Source organism: Adiantum capillus-veneris, chromosome 6 (assembly GCF_014529385.1).
Source record: "Adiantum capillus-veneris isolate H3 chromosome 6, ASM1452938v2, whole genome shotgun sequence".
Classification (NCBI taxonomy): Eukaryota; Viridiplantae; Streptophyta; class Polypodiopsida; order Polypodiales; family Pteridaceae; genus Adiantum; species Adiantum capillus-veneris.
Genome location: NC_140936.1, coordinates 163,027,902 through 163,049,103, shown reverse-complemented (window position 1 = coordinate 163,049,103; position 21,202 = coordinate 163,027,902). Strand labels below are relative to the sequence as shown.

The window sequence follows — 21,202 nt, the reverse complement described above, 5'->3', positions numbered from 1 at the left end:
AACCTCGATCCATTTATCAACCTCATCCGCTTTCTGTTGAGTTTTTGTAATAACATCCACCCAAGAAGTCGTCATTTCTTCGTGTTGCTCTTCTCCCTCTTTGATGTCCCGCAATCTCTTTCATCGTGTTGGGCTCCTTCCCGAGGTTGTTCTCCCTCTCGAAGTGTGTTTTGTGATCTTACCTCGACGAGATCCTTCTTGAGTGACACAATCTGTTCATCTTGGGTCGTCACACCATCTTCCAATGTAGTTATCTTGCTTTCTTGGACCAACACACGTTCTTTGAGACTTTATCGTACCCAAAAGGTTGCGATTGATCTTGTTAATGGTTTCTGTCATCTCTTCTTTGCACTTTTGAATGGAATCCTCTAAAGAGCCAGTCTTGTCATTCTGCTTCTTCGTGCTTAATAGCCAGCAAAAATGAGGATACGAAAAGTTCTGATGGTGAAAAGAAGACCACACTATACGCAAATGTGTTTCCACAGTATGTATACATGTTCTTCCACATCAAGCATACATGTCATACATTTTGCGTACAGTCTACGTGCCCTTCTAAAGAAATTTGAATATCCCTCCCACCCCGGGGGGTAATTTCTGCAATCTACTATTTTTTTAAAGGAAAAATTGAATTTTTGGAGAGAGAGAGAGAGAGAGAGAGAGAGAGACGAAAACCTTTGTGGCGTGACGGAAACCCTAACCTACAACCTGTAGCAAGACGAAACCTTGACTGCGTGTCTCTACTGCAAACCTTGAAAGCCTCTTAGCCTGCAGCACCGGCAACCTGCATAGCTTGCTCGTGCGCGTGCAATATTTGCCTCTTGTGCTTGATGCCCTCATACCTCTGCGCATCCTACCTGCAGCGCGAGAGAACGATGCAAGCCTTCAACGGAGGGAAGGGAGAGCAAAGGAAAGAATTGAACATAACATACCCTCCACGTCCCTCCTCCTCCTAAATTATTCAGGTATAGTACACTAGTGTGGCCGGCGGCTGCCCCTCTCTCTCTCTCTCTCTCTCTCCCTACGTGCGCACTGTCTTCACTGTAGCCGGATAAAGGAAATTGTGACACGTGGCACTGGAAAACCAGTCTCCTCAAAATATATAGTATATATAGTATAGATATAGATGAATGCAGATACATACATACATATTCACATCATTCTCACCGATCGATAAGCAGCCACCTGCAACTTATACAGCGCTAGTAAAAAGCAAGTTATACAATGCTAATTTTACATAATAATTAGGTCCCACCCTTTCAATCTGCAACAAATGCGTGAGAGCAGATTCTTACAAGGCACATCTTGCATCTGTAGCAACACGCAGCCTGCCTTCCGATCAACAAACAGCTACTTATTGGCTCAAGTCTCCTCTTCCATGGGAGTAATTAGACGATGAGCAGTAATTTAAGTAACAATACTTTGCTCATTCGACATCCCTCTGCTTTTGCGCTGCAAATTGCTCGGCACTTCTGCCAAACAAGTCTGCACGACGGTGGTAGTCCTCTGCTGTTCTTCCACCATCGCCTTGGAAAACCTCTTCCTCCAATTGTTCTAGCCTGTTCTCCTGCATTTTACCTCCTGTACTCTCATTATTTTCCTCTTTTTCAGTATTTGCCTTGAGAAGCGAACCTTCATTGCAAGGGGCTTCACTCCATCCAAGCGTCGCCCGTTGTTCTAGCTGTGGAGCAGACAAATCATCATCCTCCTGCAAAGGAGAGACTTGAGGGTCCTTGATTACAATCTCTCCCTTATCTCCATCTTTAACACCACTCATGTGATCTGCACGAGCCCACTGCTGCGTTAATACAGACGAATGATCTGTACCTGTTCTCACATTAAAATCTGATGCGTTCTCATCATGAGATTGCATTAACTCTTCCATCTTCTGCCTGTCCACATAATCTGTCTGCTCTAATTGTTCGATGTTGTCAATGTTCCCTTCCTCATCAAGAGCACGGTTTCTGGAATGAACATATGCTGGAAGATAATTCTCTGAATCACAAGCTCTATGATTTGTACCTTCAACTACTTCAACGTTGGCATTCGAAGTGCTACCGAGCTTGTCTTCCCATGAGCTTGTCCCTTCCTCCGCTGCACCCAATCTTAAGGAGTGGCACCTTAGGCTGTGAAGCTTGTTAGCACCGACTTGCTGAGCAGCCAACGACCAAACTCAACACGTGCTCTCTCTCTCTCTCTCTCTCTCTCTCTCTCTCTCTCACACACACACACACACACACACACACACACACACACAAATTACTTCCATGCAATATTAATACGCCCCACACTTTCAACATGTTCCTTAAACATAATGCGGAACACTTTCATTCAAGTCTCTTTCATAGCTGTAGGTGCTGACAAGAAGAATACAATGGTTACATAAATGGACACTGTGTGTGTGTGTGTGTGTGAGAGAGAGAGAGAGAGAGAGAGAGAGAGAGAGAGAGACCTTTACTGTATATATAGGAGGACCCATTGAAGAGATGACGAGCTTGGGCAGCGCAGGAAAAGGGAAGAGCGACGCTACATTCAAATGTGGAGGAGGGCGTAATTTGACGGAACAGAAGAGAATTGGTTTGGCAATTATATTCAAGTGATCATCAATTGTAATTATACCTGCCGCCTTAGAGTAATAATTATAATTAGCGAGAGAGGCAGAGGCGGACAGCATGGCCATCACCAATTGAGGTCGAAACCTGCCGGAACGACTTCTTGCTTGCTTGCTTGCATGAGCATGAGCATGAGCATGAGCATCAACAGAAGAAAACGCAGCAAGATTGTAAGTACTTGTAGCGCGCGCACCCACAAAGAAATGGCGCCGGATGAAAAGAAAACCGCCTCTGGACCTGTTGACAAGTGGCATGCCAGTTGTCCTCACCAAGGCGAAGTTCATACTGTATTTATTTCTTAGTAATTTTAATTAACGAGCACACATTTCCCCGCGTTCTCCTCTAATACAATTATAGATACAAACTGGTCATGAGGATCAGATATGGGTCCAAAATGGAACAGACATATAATGTCTCTCGTACATACTGACCTACTCGCTCAGACATACTTTGGCTACTGCGTCCATGCAAGCCTCCGTCTGCGCGAATGAGACAACACGCGTATCTTGATCGCGGTTCAATTACTCTCATAGATTCTCCAAGATTCCCTTTCTTTCGTTTAAAGGAAATTCACCACCCTTATAAAAAGGATTCAGAAATTGAACTCCTCATCTTTCACAGATTGACTCCGAAAGATGTTCTTGTAACCAATATGGCGGGCACATGAAGCTGCTGCACTCCCTCACTTATTAAAATAAAATATTTTACGTTTGCTCCAGCGTCTCGCTGCCCTACCTTTGCACGCACCTGTTGTCTGCGCGTTGCCCTGCCTTGTCTGCACGGCGCCTGTCCCACGCCTGTTTGCTGCTCCACGCACTTGCCTGGTTTGCTGCGTTCGACGTCGTTTCCCCTCTCCACACATCTTGTTTGATTCTCTTTTTATTTCTGATTTTATGTGATTGGGCCTGGTTTGCTGCGTCCGACACCGTTCCCCCTCTCCACGCATCTTGTTTGAAATTTTTTTCCCCCGATTTTATGTGATTGCCCCTCCCCCTACTACCGGGCACAACTATAAAGAAAACTCAAACATCCAAGATATACCCCCCGAATATTCCCCCCCCCCCCACCCCCAACATCCTCTGCAACGTAGGTCCTTGCTCTTGCATCGAAGAGAGAGAGAGAGAGAGAGAGAGAGAGAGAGAGAGAGAGAGAGAGAGAGAGAGAGAGAGAGAGAGAGAGAGAGAGAGAGAGAGAGAGACTCAACTCACACTATGGGTGCGCCCCGCTAGTCCTTGTCTGCAGAGAGAGAGAGAGAGAGAGAGAGAGAGAGAGAGAGAGAGAGAGAGAGAGAGCAAACATTAACAAGACGTCCAAAGGATGAGAGAACTGCTAGAAAGTAGGTAATTGTTCATACTCGTAATGTGAAGCAAGTATCATTGGGTGCATTTGCACATGTAGTGCGCAGGGAGCTCGAGATGAATAGGTAGCGTGCGTCGGCATGAACTTTCGACCCTCAATCCATTACAGGTGGATGTGAGCGTGAATAGGTAGACTTATTGCCTATGTTCCGAACACAACTAGCAAGGTAGTAGATACCTCTTGATTCCAAAGCGATACTTACTCACCTTTTCTGAGTCACTAAAGTTTGATATCTTTGTGTTTGTGAGCTTGCCAAAGCTTCTAGCCAAATGTTAGCAGCACGCTAACAAAGCGGCCTTGTTATAAAAACCCGTCATGCTCAAATTTATACTTTTAATTATTTTTACAAAATTGTAAAGTTTGTAGTTGGGTCTATGAGCTTCTAGTTTGTAATTACTCATATGTAATCTCTAGTCCCTTTCTACCCCATATTCTAATTCTATTTAACATTTTTAAAACCTTGACTGAGGTATATAATCCAATGTCTATAAAATACCATATGAAGTTTTTGGAGAATGGATCATGTGTTTTGTCTCTAAGCGTCCTCTTCCTTCTTGTGCTCATATCTCCCTTGTGGAATGACCTGATTGGAGTGTCCTTTGCTTCAACATGTTCACAAATGAAAACGCTACAGGATATTGTAAGTTTCTCGGGATGATCCCATGAGTTTGTTGTAGCTAAACCTCTTCCTAATTGGTTTACAACTAAAGATTTAAGGATCCAAATTTCATTTTAAGTATAGGAGAGGTATTAGGGTAACATTGCTAAGCTTCCAAATGCACTCTGTGTCATAATAATTAATATCTAATTCTCCTAAATGATTTTCTCATATTAAACTGATCATTTAATTTGAGAAAGTGCCAGGGGAGAAAAAGCTAGAATATTGGTTAAGTTAGCAGACCGGCCACAGTAGGGATCCAAAGGAAGGAAAATAGGGATCCAAAGGGGGGGGGACATCTGCAAAAGAGCTATGTGCACCAATGGGCTTAAAAGACCCTAAGCTTCAATCCATTAAGACTTCCAAAATGCTAAGGTTCCAAAATTCAAAGGTTGCGTCCAAAGGTCAAACATTAGGGAAATTGGATTCTTTGTGTGTGCCCCAAAAGTCTTCATCCATCCCTACATAGGAGGGGACGAGCCTTGCAAATAGGGGATGAGAGAGAAAATTACACACACACACACACACACAAGCTCCCTTTACACAAAGGGAATGAGGGACACATGTCAGCTCCCTAGCCTAGATGCCCACAAGGTGTATTCAAATCCTATTGGGTGGCCTTGGAGGTGGACCAGTGAGAATTAGGCTAGAGTAAATCTAGTTTAATCAATTTAAAAACACTTAATAAAAGAATCAATGGGAATTAAGCTCCAGAGGGGTCCAATGAGCATTCAGCAGCCCAATGGCTTGCTTGATTCCTATTGTCTAGGAGGCAAAGGGGTCCAATGAGGGTTTAGTTGCATTTATTAATTATCTAAAGCTCTCACAAAAGGGGAAAGGGGGACACATGTGAGAAGGCTATCACTTATGCTGCTTAATTACCATTAGCTAAGCCTGGGGAGGTCCAATAGGATTCTAGCAAGAGCAAATAGAAAGAGGGGTTGAGCAAGAGAGAGAGAGGGGGCTGATTTTTCAAAGGCATTATCATCTACACACTCACACTAGCTCATGTGTGGAGTAATAAGACTCTCTCTCCTTCTCAAGCTTTAATGGAAAGCTTATCACCTACTCCAAGCTTGGAGAAGGAAGGCCTACACCAACAACTCTTGGCTTTGTGATGCAAATCCAACCAAGAGCTAAGCTTCAGTGCATGCTCATCTCCTCTACCATGCTAATTACTAAGCTAAGCTATGCTAATATGAGTGATTATGTGGGGCGATGTATATCTTTCTTGTAAGAATACTCCTTCTTCCTCTCAATCTACTCTCATACCCCGCTAGCTCTCACAATCTTCGAAGGTGTGTGAGGTCTTGGGTCTGAGACCGTGAGGGAATTGATGTTGTGTTTGATAAGTGTTTTGCTTTGTGCATGAAGTTTCCATCTTCATTGCACTAGCGAGTACTGAAGGAACACAAAGAATTGTATTGTAAAATGTCTCTCTTGATGGGAGAAACCATAATACAAAGCCTTTTGGAGGGGGGACCGGCTCCATGCAAATCCGGTCCTCAACTATTGTCAATTGCTTTATTTCTCTCTCTTTTGAAGTATTGTTAATGCTATCTAACTAGGTGTTATGCTTTTTGTTGCTCTCTCCACCCAAGCACTCTTGTTATTCTCATTAGGAAGCTATTCTAATGAAATGCTCACTATGTTCATGCTATTTTCCGCTACACACAAGTTACTAGACCATTAAATGTTACACTCGCCGACAAACAAATGAGGTGGGAAAATTTCCTTTCACAATTTCATTTTCATATTGCTCACATTGCTGGCAAGCATAATCAAGTAGTCGATGCACTCTCAAGACGGCCGAGAGTGAATGCGGTTTCCATAGCAACGCACAATGATCTATCTTCTATGATAGATGAGTATGCTATTGATCCCGATTTTAGAGATGTGATTTCAGCCCTTGCACTAGGGAAGAAAGAGGAACCATTTACTTTACAAGATGGTTATCTTCTCTATGGAAATAGACTATGCGTTACTAGCTCACTACGTGAGAAAGTAATGTATGAATCTCATGCTCCTCCTTATGCAGGGCATAGAGGGATTCAGTCTACCCTATAGGGGGATTGAAACATATTTCTATTGGCCTACCATGAAAGAAAACATACAAGAGTATGTTTCTAAATGTGTGGTATGCCAAAAGACAAAGTTTGATAGAGGGAAGCATTGAATTGCTTCAACCTTTGCCAGTCCCTAATTCCATGGGAGAGCATATCCATGGATTTTATCTTTGGATTGCCTAAGTCTATCCATGGGAATACGGCAATATGGACGATAGTAGAAAGGTTCAGTAAACAAGCTCATTTTATACCTGTCAAAAACACTATCAAAGCCCATCAAATGGCAACCCTCTTCATTTCACTAATCTTCAAGTACCATGGCTTGCCAATGTCCATAGTGTTGGATAGAGATTCTAGAATGATTAGTAATTTGTGGAAGGGTCTTTGAGAATTAGGAACAAGGCTAAACTTCTTTTCGGCCTATCACTTACAAACGGATGGCCAAAGTGAAATAGCTAACCTAACAATTCTCGATCTAGTAAAAGCCTATGTAACGGAAGTAAATCAAAGATCCCAATTGGAGAAGTACTTACCCTTAGTGGAGTATGCCTACAATAGCACTGTACATACTTCCATGGGAAAAGCACCTTTTGAGGTAATTGAGGGAAGATCAAAAAGTCCCTTGCTACTTAAGGTACACGGGAAGATCTTCACTGCAGATGAGTATAGCCGAGACCTACAAGAATCTTTTCAAAAAATTAAGGATGTTATCTCTATCTCACAGCAAAGGCAAAAGGCTGCTGCTGACAAGCACAGAAGAGCCCAATCCTGTAAAGAAAATGATTGGGTCTTACTCAAATTTACCAAGGCTCGATTAAGGCACACGACAGGCAAGAATCCTACGGGACACCAAAAGTACTATGCTGAGTTAGCAAAAAGGTACTATGGTTCCTTCCAGATTCTTAGGCCAATCAAAAAGATGGCCTATCAACTCAAGTTTCCTAATCACTGGCTCATACACAATGCTTTCCATGTGAGCGTATTAAAGCCTTACAAAGGAGAGCCACCTCAAGAACCAACTACTGAAGACCCACCGGAGATCGAGGACCAAGAAGAGGTACTGCAGCCCGAGTCCATTCTCCCACATGAAGACAAGGTACTAAGAGACGGTAAGACTATCCAATGATATCTTATTAAGTTTAAGAATTATCCTTTTGAAGATGCTAGATGAATGCAAGGCATACAATTAAAGGATAACCTAAACCTTGTCAATGCTTACAATGCTTCCCAAGAGTAAACAAATGTACAAATGTTAAAAATGAACAAAATTTTTGCCTTATAAGACTCTCTTTTTCTTTATTGTGCACAAAAATGTAGTATGCATGCTTAGATCAAGTTTGCGAGACAACGTCTCCCGAACACCAAGTAGAGCTTGTCACTCTACTATGGAAGATGATAGGACTAATGTGCAGACATGCTTGCAGCAGCCTCATGCTCTCAAGCGCCAAATGGACTAGTCATCCACTGTGGAACGATGTCGTAGGGTAACATAGGGATCCTCTACCCGCTAGGAAAAAGGACTAATGAATATGCTTTATCTTCTCTACCCCATAGTCGAGAACGACTATGATTTCAAGAGAGAGGTAATGTCATAATAATCAATATCTAATTCTCCTAAATGATTTTCTCATGTTAAACTGATCATTTAATATAGGGAAGTGCTAGGGGAGAAAAAGATAGAATATTGGTTAAGTTAGCAGACCGGCCACAATAGGGATGTAAAGGAGGGAAAATAGGGATCCAAGGGGGGGGGGGGGGGGGGCATCTGCAAAAGAGCTATGTGCACCAATGGGTTTAAAAGACCCTAAGGTTCAGCCCATTAAGACCTTCAAAATGCTAAGGTTCCAAAATTCAAAGGTTGTGTCCAAAGGTCAAACATTAGGGAAATTGGATGCTTTGTGTGTGCCCCAAAAGTCTTCATCCATCCCTACATAGGAGGGGGCGAGCCTTGCAAGTAGGGGATGAAAGAGAAAATTACACACACACACACACACACACACACACACACACACAAGCTCCCTTTACACAAAGGGAATGAGGGACATATGTCAGCTCCCTAGCCCAGATGCCCACAAGGTGTATTCAAATCCTATTGGATGGCCTTGGAGGTGGACCAATGAGAATTAGTCTAGATTAAAACTAGTTTAATTAATTTAAAAACACTTAATAAAATAAAAAATGGGAATCAAGCTCTTTAGAGGACTATTGGACAGTCTCCCAAGGGGTCCAATGAGCATTCAACAGCCCAATGGCTTGCCTGATTCCTATTGGCCAGGAGGCAAAGGGGTCCAATGAGAGTTTAGTTGCATTTATTAATTACCTAAAGCTCTCACAAAAGGGGGAAGGGGGACACATGTCAGAAGGCTATCACTTATGCTGCTTAATTTCCATTGGCTAAGCCTGGGGAGGTCCAATAGGATGCTAGCAAGAGCAAATAGCAAGAGGGGTCGACCAAGAGAGAGAGGGGGCTGATTTTTCAAAGAAATTATCACCTACACACTCACACTAGCTCATGTGTGGAGTAAGAAGACTCTCTCTCCTTCTCAAGCTTTAATGGAAAGCTTATCACCTACTCCAAGCTTGGAGAAGGAAGGCCTACACCAACAACTCTTCGCTTTGTGATGCAAATCCAACCAAGAGCCAAGCTTCAATGCATGCTCATCTCCTCTACCATGCTAATCACTAAGCTAAGCTATGCTAATATGAGTGATTATGTGAGGAGATGTATATCTTTCTCGTAAGAATACTCCTTTTTTCTCTCAATCTACTCTCATACCCCGCTAGCTCTCACCATCTTTGAAGGTGTGTGAGGTCTTGGGTCTGAGACCGTGAGGGAATTGATGTTGTGTTTGATAAGTGTTTTGCTTTGTGCATGAAGTTTCCATCTTCATTGCACTAGCGAGTATTGAAGGAACACAAAGAATTGTATTGTAAAATGTCTCTCTTGATGGGAGAAACCATAATACAAAGCCTTTTGGAGGGGGGACCGGATCCATGCAAACCCAGTCCTCAACTGTTGTCAATTGCTTTATTTCTCTCTCTTTTGAAGTATTGTTAATGCTATCTAACTAGGTGTTATGCTTTTTGTTGCTCTCTCCACCCAAGCACTCTTGTTATTCTCATTAGGAAGCTATTCTAATGAAATGCTCACTATGTTCATGCTATTTTCCGCTACACACAAGTTACTAGACCATTAAATGTTACACTCGCCGACAAACAAATGAGGTGGGAAAATTTCCTTTCACAATTTCATTTTCATATTGCTCACATTGCTGGCAAGCATAATCAAGTAGTCGATGCACTCTCAAGACGGCCGAGAGTGAATGCGGTTTCCATAGCAACGCACAATGATCTATCTTCTATGATAGATGAGTATGCTATTGATCCCGATTTTAGAGATGTGATTTCAGCCCTTGCACTAGGGAAGAAAGAGGAACCATTTACTTTACAAGATGGTTATCTTCTCTATGGAAATAGACTATGCGTTACTAGCTCACTACGTGAGAAAGTAATGTATGAATCTCATGCTCCTCCTTATGCAGGGCATAGAGGGATTCAGTCTACCCTATAGGGGGATTGAAACATATTTCTATTGGCCTACCATGAAAGAAAACATACAAGAGTATGTTTCTAAATGTGTGGTATACCAAAAGACAAAGTTTGATAGAGGGAAGCATTGAATTGCTTCAACCTTTGCCAGTCCCTAATTCCATGGGAGAGCATATCCATGGATTTTATCTTTGGATTGCCTAAGTCTATCCATGGGAATACGGCAATATGGACGATAGTAGAAAGGTTCAGTAAACAAGCTCATTTTATACCTGTCAAAAACACTATCAAAGCCCATCAAATGGCAACCCTCTTCATTTCACAAATCTTCAAGTACCATGGCTTGCCAATGTCCATAGTGTTGGATAGAGATTCTAGAATGATTAGTAATTTGTGGAAGGGTCTTTGAGAATTAGGAACAAGGCTAAACTTCTTTTCGGCCTATCACTTACAAACGGATGGCCAAAGTGAAATAGCTAACCTAACAATTCTCGATCTAGTAAAAGCCTATGTAATGGAAGTAAATCAAAGATCCCAATTGGAGAAGTACTTACCCTTAGTGGAGTATGCCTACAATAGCACTGTACATACTTCCATGGGAAAAGCACCTTTTGAGGTAATTGAGGGAAGATCAAAAAGTCCCTTGCTACTTAAGGTACACGGGAAGATCTTCACTGCAGATGAGTATAGCCGAGACCTACAAGAATCTTTTCAAAAAATTAAGGATGTTATCTCTATCTCACAGCAAAGGCAAAAGGCTGCTGCTGACAAGCACAGAAGAGCCCAATCCTGTAAAGAAAATGATTGGGTCTTACTCAAATTTACCAAGGCTCGATTAAGGCACACGACAGGCAAGAATCCTACGGGACACCAAAAGTACTATGCTGAGTTAGCAAAAAGGTACTATGGTTCCTTCCAGATCCTTAGGCCAATCAAAAAGATGGCCTATCAACTCAAGTTTCCTAATCACTGGCTCATACACAATGCTTTCCATGTGAGCGTATTAAAGCCTTACAAAGGAGAGCCACCTCAAGAACCAACTACTGAAGACCCACCGGAGATCGAGGACCAAGAAGAGGTACTGCAGCCCGAGTCCATTCTCCCACATGAAGACAAGGTACTAAGAGACGGTAAGACTATCCAATGATATCTTATTAAGTTTAAGAATTATCCTTTTGAAGATGCTAGATGAATGCAAGGCATACAATTAAAGGATAACCTAAACCTTGTCAATGCTTACAATGCTTCCCAAGAGTAAACAAATGTACAAATGTTAAAAATGAACAAAATTTTTGCCTTATAAGACTCTCTTTTTCTTTATTGTGCACAAAAATGTAGTATGCATGCTTAGATCAAGTTTGCGAGACAACGTCTCCCGAACACCAAGTAGAGCTTGTCACTCTACTATGGAAGATGATAGGACTAATGTGCAGACATGCTTGCAGCAGCCTCATGCTCTCAAGCGCCAAATGGACTAGTCATCCACTGTGGAACGATGTCATAGGGTAACATAGGGATCCTCTACCCGCTAGGAAAAAGGACTAATGAATATGCTTTATCTTCTCTACCCCATAGTCGAGAACGACTATGATTTCAAGAGAGAGGTAATGTCATAATAATCAATATCTAATTCTCCTAAATGATTTTCTCATGTTAAACTGATCATTTAATATAGGGAAGTGCTAGGGGAGAAAAAGATAGAATATTGGTTAAGTTAGCAGACCGGCCACAATAGGGATGTAAAGGAGGGAAAATAGGGATCCAAGGGGGGGGGGGGGGGGGGGGGGGGGGGGGGGGGGGGGGCATCTGCAAAAGAGCTATGTGCACCAATGGGTTTAAAAGACCCTAAGGTTCAGCCCATTAAGACCTTCAAAATGCTAAGGTTCCAAAATTCAAAGGTTGTGTCCAAAGGTCAAACATTAGGGAAATTGGATGCTTTGTGTGTGCCCCAAAAGTCTTCATCCATCCCTACATAGGAGGGGGCGAGCCTTGCAAGTAGGGGATGAAAGAGAAAATTACACACACACACACACACACACACACACACACAAGCTCCCTTTACACAAAGGGAATGAGGGACATATGTCAGCTCCCTAGCCCAGATGCCCACAAGGTGTATTCAAATCCTATTGGATGGCCTTGGAGGTGGACCAATGAGAATTAGTCTAGATTAAATCTAGTTTAATTAATTTAAAAACACTTAATAAAATTAAAAATGGGAATCAAGCTCTTTAGAGGACTATTGGACAGTCTCCCAAGGGGTCCAATGAGCATTCAACAGCCCAATGGCTTGCCTGATTCCTATTGGCCAGGAGGCAAAGGGGTCCAATGAGAGTTTGGTTGCATTTATTAATTACCTAAAGCTCTCACAAAAGGGGGAAGGGGGACACATGTCAGAAGGCTATCACTTATGCTGCTTAATTTCCATTGGCTAAGCCTGGGGAGGTCCAATAGGATGCTAGCAAGAGGAAATAGCAAGAGGGGTCGACCAAGAGAGAGAGGGGGCTGATTTTTCAAAGAAATTATCACCTACACACTCACACTAGCTCATGTGTGGAGTAAGAAGACTCTCTCTCCTTCTCAAGCTTTAATGGAAAGCTTATCACCTACTCCAAGCTTGGAGAAGGAAGGCCTACACCAACAACTCTTCGCTTTGTGATGCAAATCCAACCAAGAGCCAAGCTTCAATGCATGCTCATCTCCTCTACCATGCTAATCACTAAGCTAAGATATGCTAATATGAGTGATTATGTGAGGAGATGTATATCTTTCTCGTAAGAATACTCCTTTTTTCTCTCAATCTACTCTCATACCCCGCTAGCTCTCACCATCTTTGAAGGTGTGTGAGGTCTTGGGTCTGAGACCGTGAGGGAATTGATGTTGTGTTTGATAAGTGTTTTGCTTTGTGCATGAAGTTTCCATCTTCATTGCACTAGCGAGTACTGAAGGAACACAAAGAATTGTATTGTAAAATGTCTCTCTTGATGGGAGAAACCATAATACAAAGCCTTTTGGAGGGGGGACCGGATCCATGCAAACCCAGTCCTCAACTGTTGTCAATTGCTTAATTTCTCTCTCTTTTGAAGTATTGTTCATGCTATCTAACTAGGTGTTATGCTTTTTGTTGCTCTCTCCACCCAAGCACTCTTGTTATTCTCATTAGGAAGATATTCTAATGAAATGCTCACTATGTTCATGCTATTTTCCGCTACACACAAGTTACTAGACCATTAAATGTTACACTCCGAGTCAAAATAGCCTTGTAGAATTAGGCATGTGTGTTTAGGATCTCTCTACTTGACCTCTAAGTTTGGTGACGTTTGGACTTTGTTTGCTTGGTGAATCATCAAGATTTGTCTTGTCGATATTATGATTGTTTTTTGTTGTCTGATACACACTTCTGTGTTGCATTGAGTAGATAGAGATTGAGTGTCTTTCTAAGAAATTGAAAACCTCTTGTAGCCTCTATGCACTAGTCGTATTGACAATGTCCCAACATTGGTATGACATTTAGGTACATGGTTCTCGCTATCTCTACAATAAGATAGAGTGAGGCTTGCCAACCCTTGAAATTACATTTGGCACCGTTTTTGGGGACGAGGTGACCTAAACTAGAGAAAATCTCAGCATTTGGATATCATTTTCCATCATTTACTCTAGGCTTACTTAGAGAAAATACCATCTTTTAGAAACCAACATAGTTGAGGAGTGTAGTCTTCAGCTGTGTAGAGGTTTCTTGAGAGTAGATACTTGCCAAGGACCTTTTAGGTATATATTTGGCTTATTTTGAGTGGTTGATGAGTGGACTACGTCAGAGTCTAAAATTCAACACTCATTTCATGAGAAAAACAAGAAAAACCAATGTTTGTGAACACTTTCCACTATCTTCTTGTTGTTTTGACTAGGAGTAGGTTAAATAGATATCACATTTGATCTCCAACTATCTCACCTTTTGAGTTTTTATTAGTGAGTTGTTTCGTGAAATTTTAGGGTTTTCAGGTTTTGGACTCTGGAATGAGCTGGGTGCTTTTAGACAACTATTCCAAGGTGGTAGTTAGAGTTAGTTCATATCAACATGAGACTTCAAATCAGATGATATCGGAAATGAAATACAATATTGGAATTGGAAATGACAATGAACACTGGAACTGGAGAAGAGAATGAACAAGATTTTTCCGGCACTCTAAAGCTGTATTAGCACTTCTTTGATTTTCACTTTGATATCTTGCATGCACTTATATGTTGGCGTTTCTCCTAATAGCATCTCCAGTTTTAAGCCAAGGCTTTTTAGATTTACTATGGAGGGATTCTACAAATGAGGATTAACCATAAGATCTTCTTTTGTAATGAACCATTCGAGAACTCTTTCCAACACTTGAATGTAGCGAGAATGCAATGGCAGTTGACAGAGTTGTTGATTGGGGTAGCTGAGTGATTTCCAATCGTGGACCATATATCTGACTCCCACAAATAGCATTTGAAAGTGCTCCAGATCAGAATAGGTTGTTTCATAGTGAAGGAGCTCTCTGAATCTGAACTGGTTATTGTCCTGCTCAATGCTATTAGTTCGGTGGAGCAACCTTGTTCAAATTTTGAGTTAGATCTTGACTCCACTAGAAGACTCTTACCTCTATTCTGCCCCCTGAGGTATGTGTCATAATAACTAATATCTAATTTTCCTAAATTATTTTCTCATGTTAAACTGATCATTTAATATGCAGAAGTACCAAGGGAGAAAAACTAGAATATTGGTTAGGCTGGCAAACCAGTCACAGTAGGGATCCAAAGGAGGGAAAATAGGGATCCAAAGGGGGGCCATCTACAAAAGAGCAATGTGCAACAATGGGCTTCAAAGACCCTAAGGTTCAGCCCATTAGAACTTCCAAAATGCTGAGGTTCCAAAATTCAATCAAATACTCAATGGTTGAGCCTTAAGGAAAAATTGGATGCTTGTGGGAAGACTTTTGAAAAATTGGATGTTTGTGGGAAGACTATCCCTATCTAGGAGGGGGCGATCCATCTTTGTAGGGGACGAGAGAAAAACACCACTCTTCCAAGCTCTCTTTACACAAAGGGCGTCGTGGACACATGTCAGCTTCCTAGCCCAGTTGCCCCCAAGGTGCATTCAAATCCTATTTGATGGCATTGATGTTGTGTTTTCAAGTGTAAACTTGGTGCTTGAAGATTCCATATTCATTGCACCAGCAAGTTATTGAAGGAACACAAAGTATTGTATTGTAAAATGTCTCCCTTGATGGGGGAAACCTATAATACAAAGCCTTTTGGAGGGGGGACCGGCTCCATGGAAATCCGGTTTTCAAATGTTGTCAATAGCTTAATTTCTCTCTCTTTTGAAGTATTGTTCATGCCCTATCTAGCTAGGTGTTATGCTTTTGTTGCTCTCTCCATCCAAGAAATCTTGCTATGCGCATTAGGAATCTATTCTTAATGAAATGCTCGTTATTTTCCGCTACACACAAGTTACTAGACCGTCCAATGTTAAATTGATATCAGAGCACAAGGTTTCTCTTTTCTTGCTCAAGAAGAGAGGTCCTCAAGCTAACTATAAATGGTTGGTATTATTAATTGCAATTGAGTAAGTAGAATAGGGATTTTGTACCCTTGCAGTGGGCCTGCTTCGTGTAGATAACGGGACATCACCATCGAGAGCTATGGTCTTAATAGTGGAGTCCTACGGGGCTTCCCTACGGCTTAACCACTATTGAGTTATTAGAAGCTTGACAGGAGCCGGTGCTTTTTTGGTGGTGAAAGACCCTCTCTTTTATTCCTTGCAATTAATGATATTCGAGCCATGGGTATCGGAGCTTGAGTTCTTTTCTAAAGGGGTTAAGAGAAGTAGCAACTAGGGCTTGAAGTGCCAAAGTACACTTAAAAGTTTTACACATAAAGTTTGTTAGAATGGTTGACAATAGTAGAGAGAGTGAAATTAATGTTGACAGCTTTGATTCTGCTAGTGAACAGGCTACTAATGATGCCCGTATGCTTGTTAATTACCTTGTTACTAGGCTTCAACAAGCCATGGGCAATCCATCCCTCCAAAGTGAAGTGCAATGGTAGTTACATGCTCATGGGATTCTCCAAACTCCCCACCAAGAAGGGAGAGTACCTAGGAAGCCTCCTTGTGAGATTTCCAAAAGAGGCCTCTCTCCGATAAGGGAAGAAGAAGAGGATCCATACAAAGGGCTCAAAAATCTACTACTTGACGATGCATCTACTTCCCAAAGGAGAACTTAAGTTTCAATGGTAGAGCCCCCGCCAAAAGGAGGAGGAAGAAGTGAGTCTCCTGCCACCTCGGCGGAGATGGTTCAATGAAGACAACGGGAAAAACGCTCTCCAACACCCCCTAAACGGAGAAGACTATTGCACACTTCTCTACACTATAATTCAAAGAGGAATGAGAGAAAACAAGAGAAGAAAAAGGCGAGAAAGAGGTCACCCTCTTCTCCATCTTCTTCATCCTCTTCCTCTTATGAAGAAAGTGATGGTGCAGATAAGGAGGAACAAGGGAAGAAAAAGGCGCAAAAGAGGTCACCCTCTTCTCCATCCTCCTCAAATTCTTCCTCTTTTGAAGAAAGTGATGGTGCAGCTTTCGAACCACCAAAAAGAAGAGGCCATAGGAAATCCTATGCCGCGTGGAAGAGGTCGTCCAAGCTCAAAAAGTTCAAAGAGGGAGGAAAGAACATCTCTTTCCTTACCTACGATGGCACCTTTGGTGCTATGGACAAAGTCTTGGCCTTCATCCAACAATTCGATGCGGCGTTTGGAGATGAGGGCTTCACAGAGTCCTCTAAGATATGCCATGTAGCTATGCACTTTCAAAAGTCCACAAGGCAATGGTGGTCTAGCCTACGGGCGAATGGTGAAGCTCCTTGATGAAAAGCTTTAAGAGCTTCCATCATGAAGTAGTATTTGGCTACCGATGCCAAAGACAAATTACTCACCGAATGGCGAAGTTTGAAGCTCTCTCCTTATGAATCTATTCACAAATATATAGACAATTTTTGGGACTTACATCTCAAAGCCACTGTCTTCAAAAAGATGGATTTTGGAGAGTAAAAACAACAATTTTGTGCGGGTTTAACTAAAGATATGGCGGAGTATGTCAACTCCCAAAGGCCACGCACCATATCTATAGTCATACACCATACCATGGTGGCTTCACGAATCAATTTCCAACAAGGGGCTAAGAGAAATCTTAAGCCCATGGAGAACAGGGACCATAATAATGAGTCAAAGGGGAAGGACAATGTCCAAAAGTCTCCTAAAGGCAACAGCAACAACAACAAAGCTAAGGAGAAGGGACTTTATAAAGGCAAAAATAAACTCTTTCCTAAAGAGCTTGAGCGTTATCGTAAAGATAACCACTGTTTCAAGTGTGGGGAGAAAGGGCATGCCTATCGTGCTTTTCCCCACAAAAATACATGAAATGAGCCTCCTAGAGCTAACTTGGTCGAAATCCAAGAAGAGGATGCTCACCACAAAGGATCTCCTCTATGACATGCTTGGGAAAAGGTAAGAGAATGTAATGGCTATTGCCCACACAGGAGCAATAGGCATTACAGGAATGATTACCCGCAACTACATTATGTGAACATCAACACATAGAATGACGCTAGAAGACAGTACACAGTACATAGGCACATAACACCTCTTGCTTCATTCATATGTAATCCGGAAACAGAGTTACAACGGCAGATGCCATGAATAGCATAGAGATTGGTGTGTTACATCAAAAGACAGGTATGGCCCCCATATACACCGCTGCTCCAGCACAGATCGGGAACGGTGCACACACTCCCCCTGTCCCATCATATCCTGTGAAGAATTGCCGCCACGGCTGCCGCATACCGCATGACTCCTGATCCGCAATGTCCAGACCTCCACAGGACCGCATGTGCGACTAATGCCGTAACACCTGGCACGCATGGTGGATTGTGCAAACCCACACTCAGCCCCTCCAGTTGGAAGGTTCCGGTTGCTGATCTTCGACCTATTCTGGTGAAGAGGAAATATCAATGTAGCCAAAGCCTCTAAAATTTGCAGTGTGTGCCCAATAGACCTCATCCAAAAGATGTGGATCTATCTCAATATGTTCCGACGAAGGAGCCCGAGGAATAAACTGCGTTGGCAAAGAAATAGATTGCGGCGCCTGTGGCAAAGGAGCAAGAGGCGTATGTAAAGGATAATAGCAAGAAAGGTATCTATTAAGAGCAGACCAAAATGGAGGGCAAGGGGGTAGACTGAGAGAAAAAGAATGAGCCAAGGTCTCCACCCAAAAACAGACCCTGCACCGCTCCTTACGAAATCGACGAATCACTTTCTGCAAACGAGATACATGAGCCTGGGCTTCAGCACAATCTTCTGTAGCTTGCGCCCAATTAGCAACATCAAAACCTTCGGGAACAACACTCTTACCTCTGTCAGTGTTGGATGACTAGGGTTGCTGCACCACAACCTGCTGAGTTGGTGGCTATGCTCTCACCTCAGCAGATAAGCGTGTGCTCCAGCTCTGTATTTGATTGTCCAAAAAGATACGGAGATCCTGTTGCAGCTCCACTGCCAGCGCATCCAAATCATTCATCCTGATCATTACATCACCAAGGTGCGAGGCTAAGTATGAGGCAAGGCTATGCTGCGTTAATTTAAGTAGTTCCTCTTGAATAGAAGCCACAAACGCAGCATTAGCCCCCCGAAGCATTTGTATTTCTGCATCCTACTGGCGAGCTCTTGCAGTCAGATCTTCATTTTGATTGGTCAACTCGACAATGCGAGTCTACAAGGCCGTTACCTGCGCTTCCAGCTCATTAACTCTACCCTCTGTTGCAGGGGCTGGCTAGGCCGCACGAATGGACTCTGCAAGTTTGCTAAAAAAAGTGCCGCACGCTTGTATTTGGTCAGCAGGGTTTGCTGCCATAGCCTCCTAGGGTAACGATGCGGGAAGAGTACCTCCCGTCGAGGCAACCGTATTGGTGGTTCCAGAAGTTTCCGATTGCAAGGGAACGTCCGCAGCAGAAGCCGGAGAGCCCGTCCTCAGCGGAGTAGCACTTGCCACTCTCTCCTACATTCGGCGGCGCCAGCGTGCCACCACAGAATCCTCCAGCACCGGAGATGCAGTCGTAGGAGGTGGTGTAGAGAACTGTTGTTCCTCCCTACCGTGCTTGCAGGTTGCTGGTCCGGCAGTGGCTATCTCTTGGGCTCCAGAGGGTACCACTGCCGTCGATGGACCCGGAAATTCCTCAGTGCCCACATTCTGCTGCTGTGTTTCCCGCCCAGCAGGAACTGCCAAACTCTGGGTTTGCGTCAGAGGGGCAACAGTCCCTTGGACCACCAATCGGTCATCTTCAAAGTGGCATAGAGGACGCAAGGCGAGAGGAAAAACTTCCCTTAAGGGAAAGATCAATGTGAGCAATTGGTCGACTTTTGTGTTGGTTGGGGTATTTCGCCCCAACTGTGCCATCACCCTTTGGCATTCTGCCAGCAGTTTTTCTCTGACAACTGCTGCCCAAGCCAAAGGCCCAAAGTTGGCCGAATGCAAAACATTCCTTGCTCTGGTCGAGATGGTATAGGTTTTGGCTTGTAGCCAAATTGCCTCGAGAAACCATCGATACGCATCCCTGGTCGCTACATCTGACAACCCTGAAAGCTTATATTCACCTTTCACTTTCAAGTCAAACTCTTGCTCGACATCTGCAGCAGGAATCACATGAGACGCGCAAACCACTCCATCGTTGGGCAAACAGCAACACCTGGAGATCCTTTCTGCTGTCAGCTGAATCTGTTGGTTATTCAGTCTCACCATATCTCCAGCAGAGCCACTTTCTCAATGAAACCTGCTGCATGCGGGTGAATAGGTATCCCTTGCCAATCCAAGTTGGCAAACACACGTAGCCGCAAATCTTGCAGCCAGGCGTCCACTCGGCGAAGCGCTAGGTGCTGTACGGGAGTGAAGGGGATGCATTGTAGGAGAGAAGCCGTCATGGCAACGATGAGATGCAAGAGTAGAGAATATAGAGCTAAGGACGCACGATAAACAAAATAGGAGAAGCACAACAATAATCATCTGCATGCAGTAACCATCATAGGAGAAGCACGGTGTCGCAACCATCATAGCTCCTTTCCCATTTTCCAAGATTGCATGCAAAAGAATCCCCAATCATTATTAGGGCGGCTTCCGGCTCTTGTACCATAGCAAAGGGGCACTGAATCAGGATAGGTGAAACATAATGGCACAGTCTAAAACCATTGACCGGTACAAAAATAACCTCCCCCCGCAAATCCGCCAAGTAAAAAGCAATGGGTCCGCATGCTTGAAAAATCCAAAATGGTCCTGACCACCGTAATTTAAGCTTCCCAGGCATCTTCCCGAGGCGAGAATTAAAGACAAGGACAATCTATCCTCGAACAAATTGACGTGCTTTCGGGCGATCCAGCCATTTTTTCCGCCTAGACTGCAGATCCTGCAGCACCGCAGTTCCTTCAAAACATCCAAGCGATAAATAACAGAATCTTTTGGAAGAAGCCAATCCGGAATGAGCATCCGCAAACTCGAAATCACATGCTCCACCGGGGTGATTGCCTCCATGCCAAATGCCAACTTAAAAGGAGTCAATCCTGTTGCCACTTTATAAGCTATCCGAAGGCCCATAAGGCGGAAGGAAGTTTCACATCCCAATCTGTGCGATGCATATTCACTAACTTTGTTAAAATCTGAATCAATTGCTTATTAGTCGATTCTGCTTGTCCATTTGCTTGAGGATAATATGGAGAAGATTTCCTGTGCAATACAAAATAAAACCGTAGCATTCTCTCCATCACCTTATTCAAAAAATGACTTCCCCTATCACTAACCAGCTCAATAGGGCAGCCATATCTAGAAAAGATATCCTTATATAAGCATCAAGCCACATAAACTGCAGTATTATCTCTCAAAGGCCATGCCT

General features: G+C 43.1%; 1 protein-coding gene across 1 annotated transcript; it reads right to left on the bottom strand.

The window, feature by feature from the left end:
* Nucleotides 1-1,136: 1,136 nt before the first annotated feature.
* On the bottom strand, nt 1,137-3,155 carry LOC147456638 (uncharacterized). The gene is made up of 2 exons (XM_086515523.1): nt 2,450-3,155; nt 1,137-2,149 (listed from the first exon to the last, which is right to left on the bottom strand). Exons 1-2 carry the CDS (start codon nt 2,891-2,893, stop codon nt 1,424-1,426), a joined length of 1,170 nt encoding a protein of 389 aa, XP_086371649.1. The 5' UTR covers nt 2,894-3,155; the 3' UTR covers nt 1,137-1,423.
* Between the last annotated feature and the right edge of the window lie 18,047 nt (nt 3,156-21,202).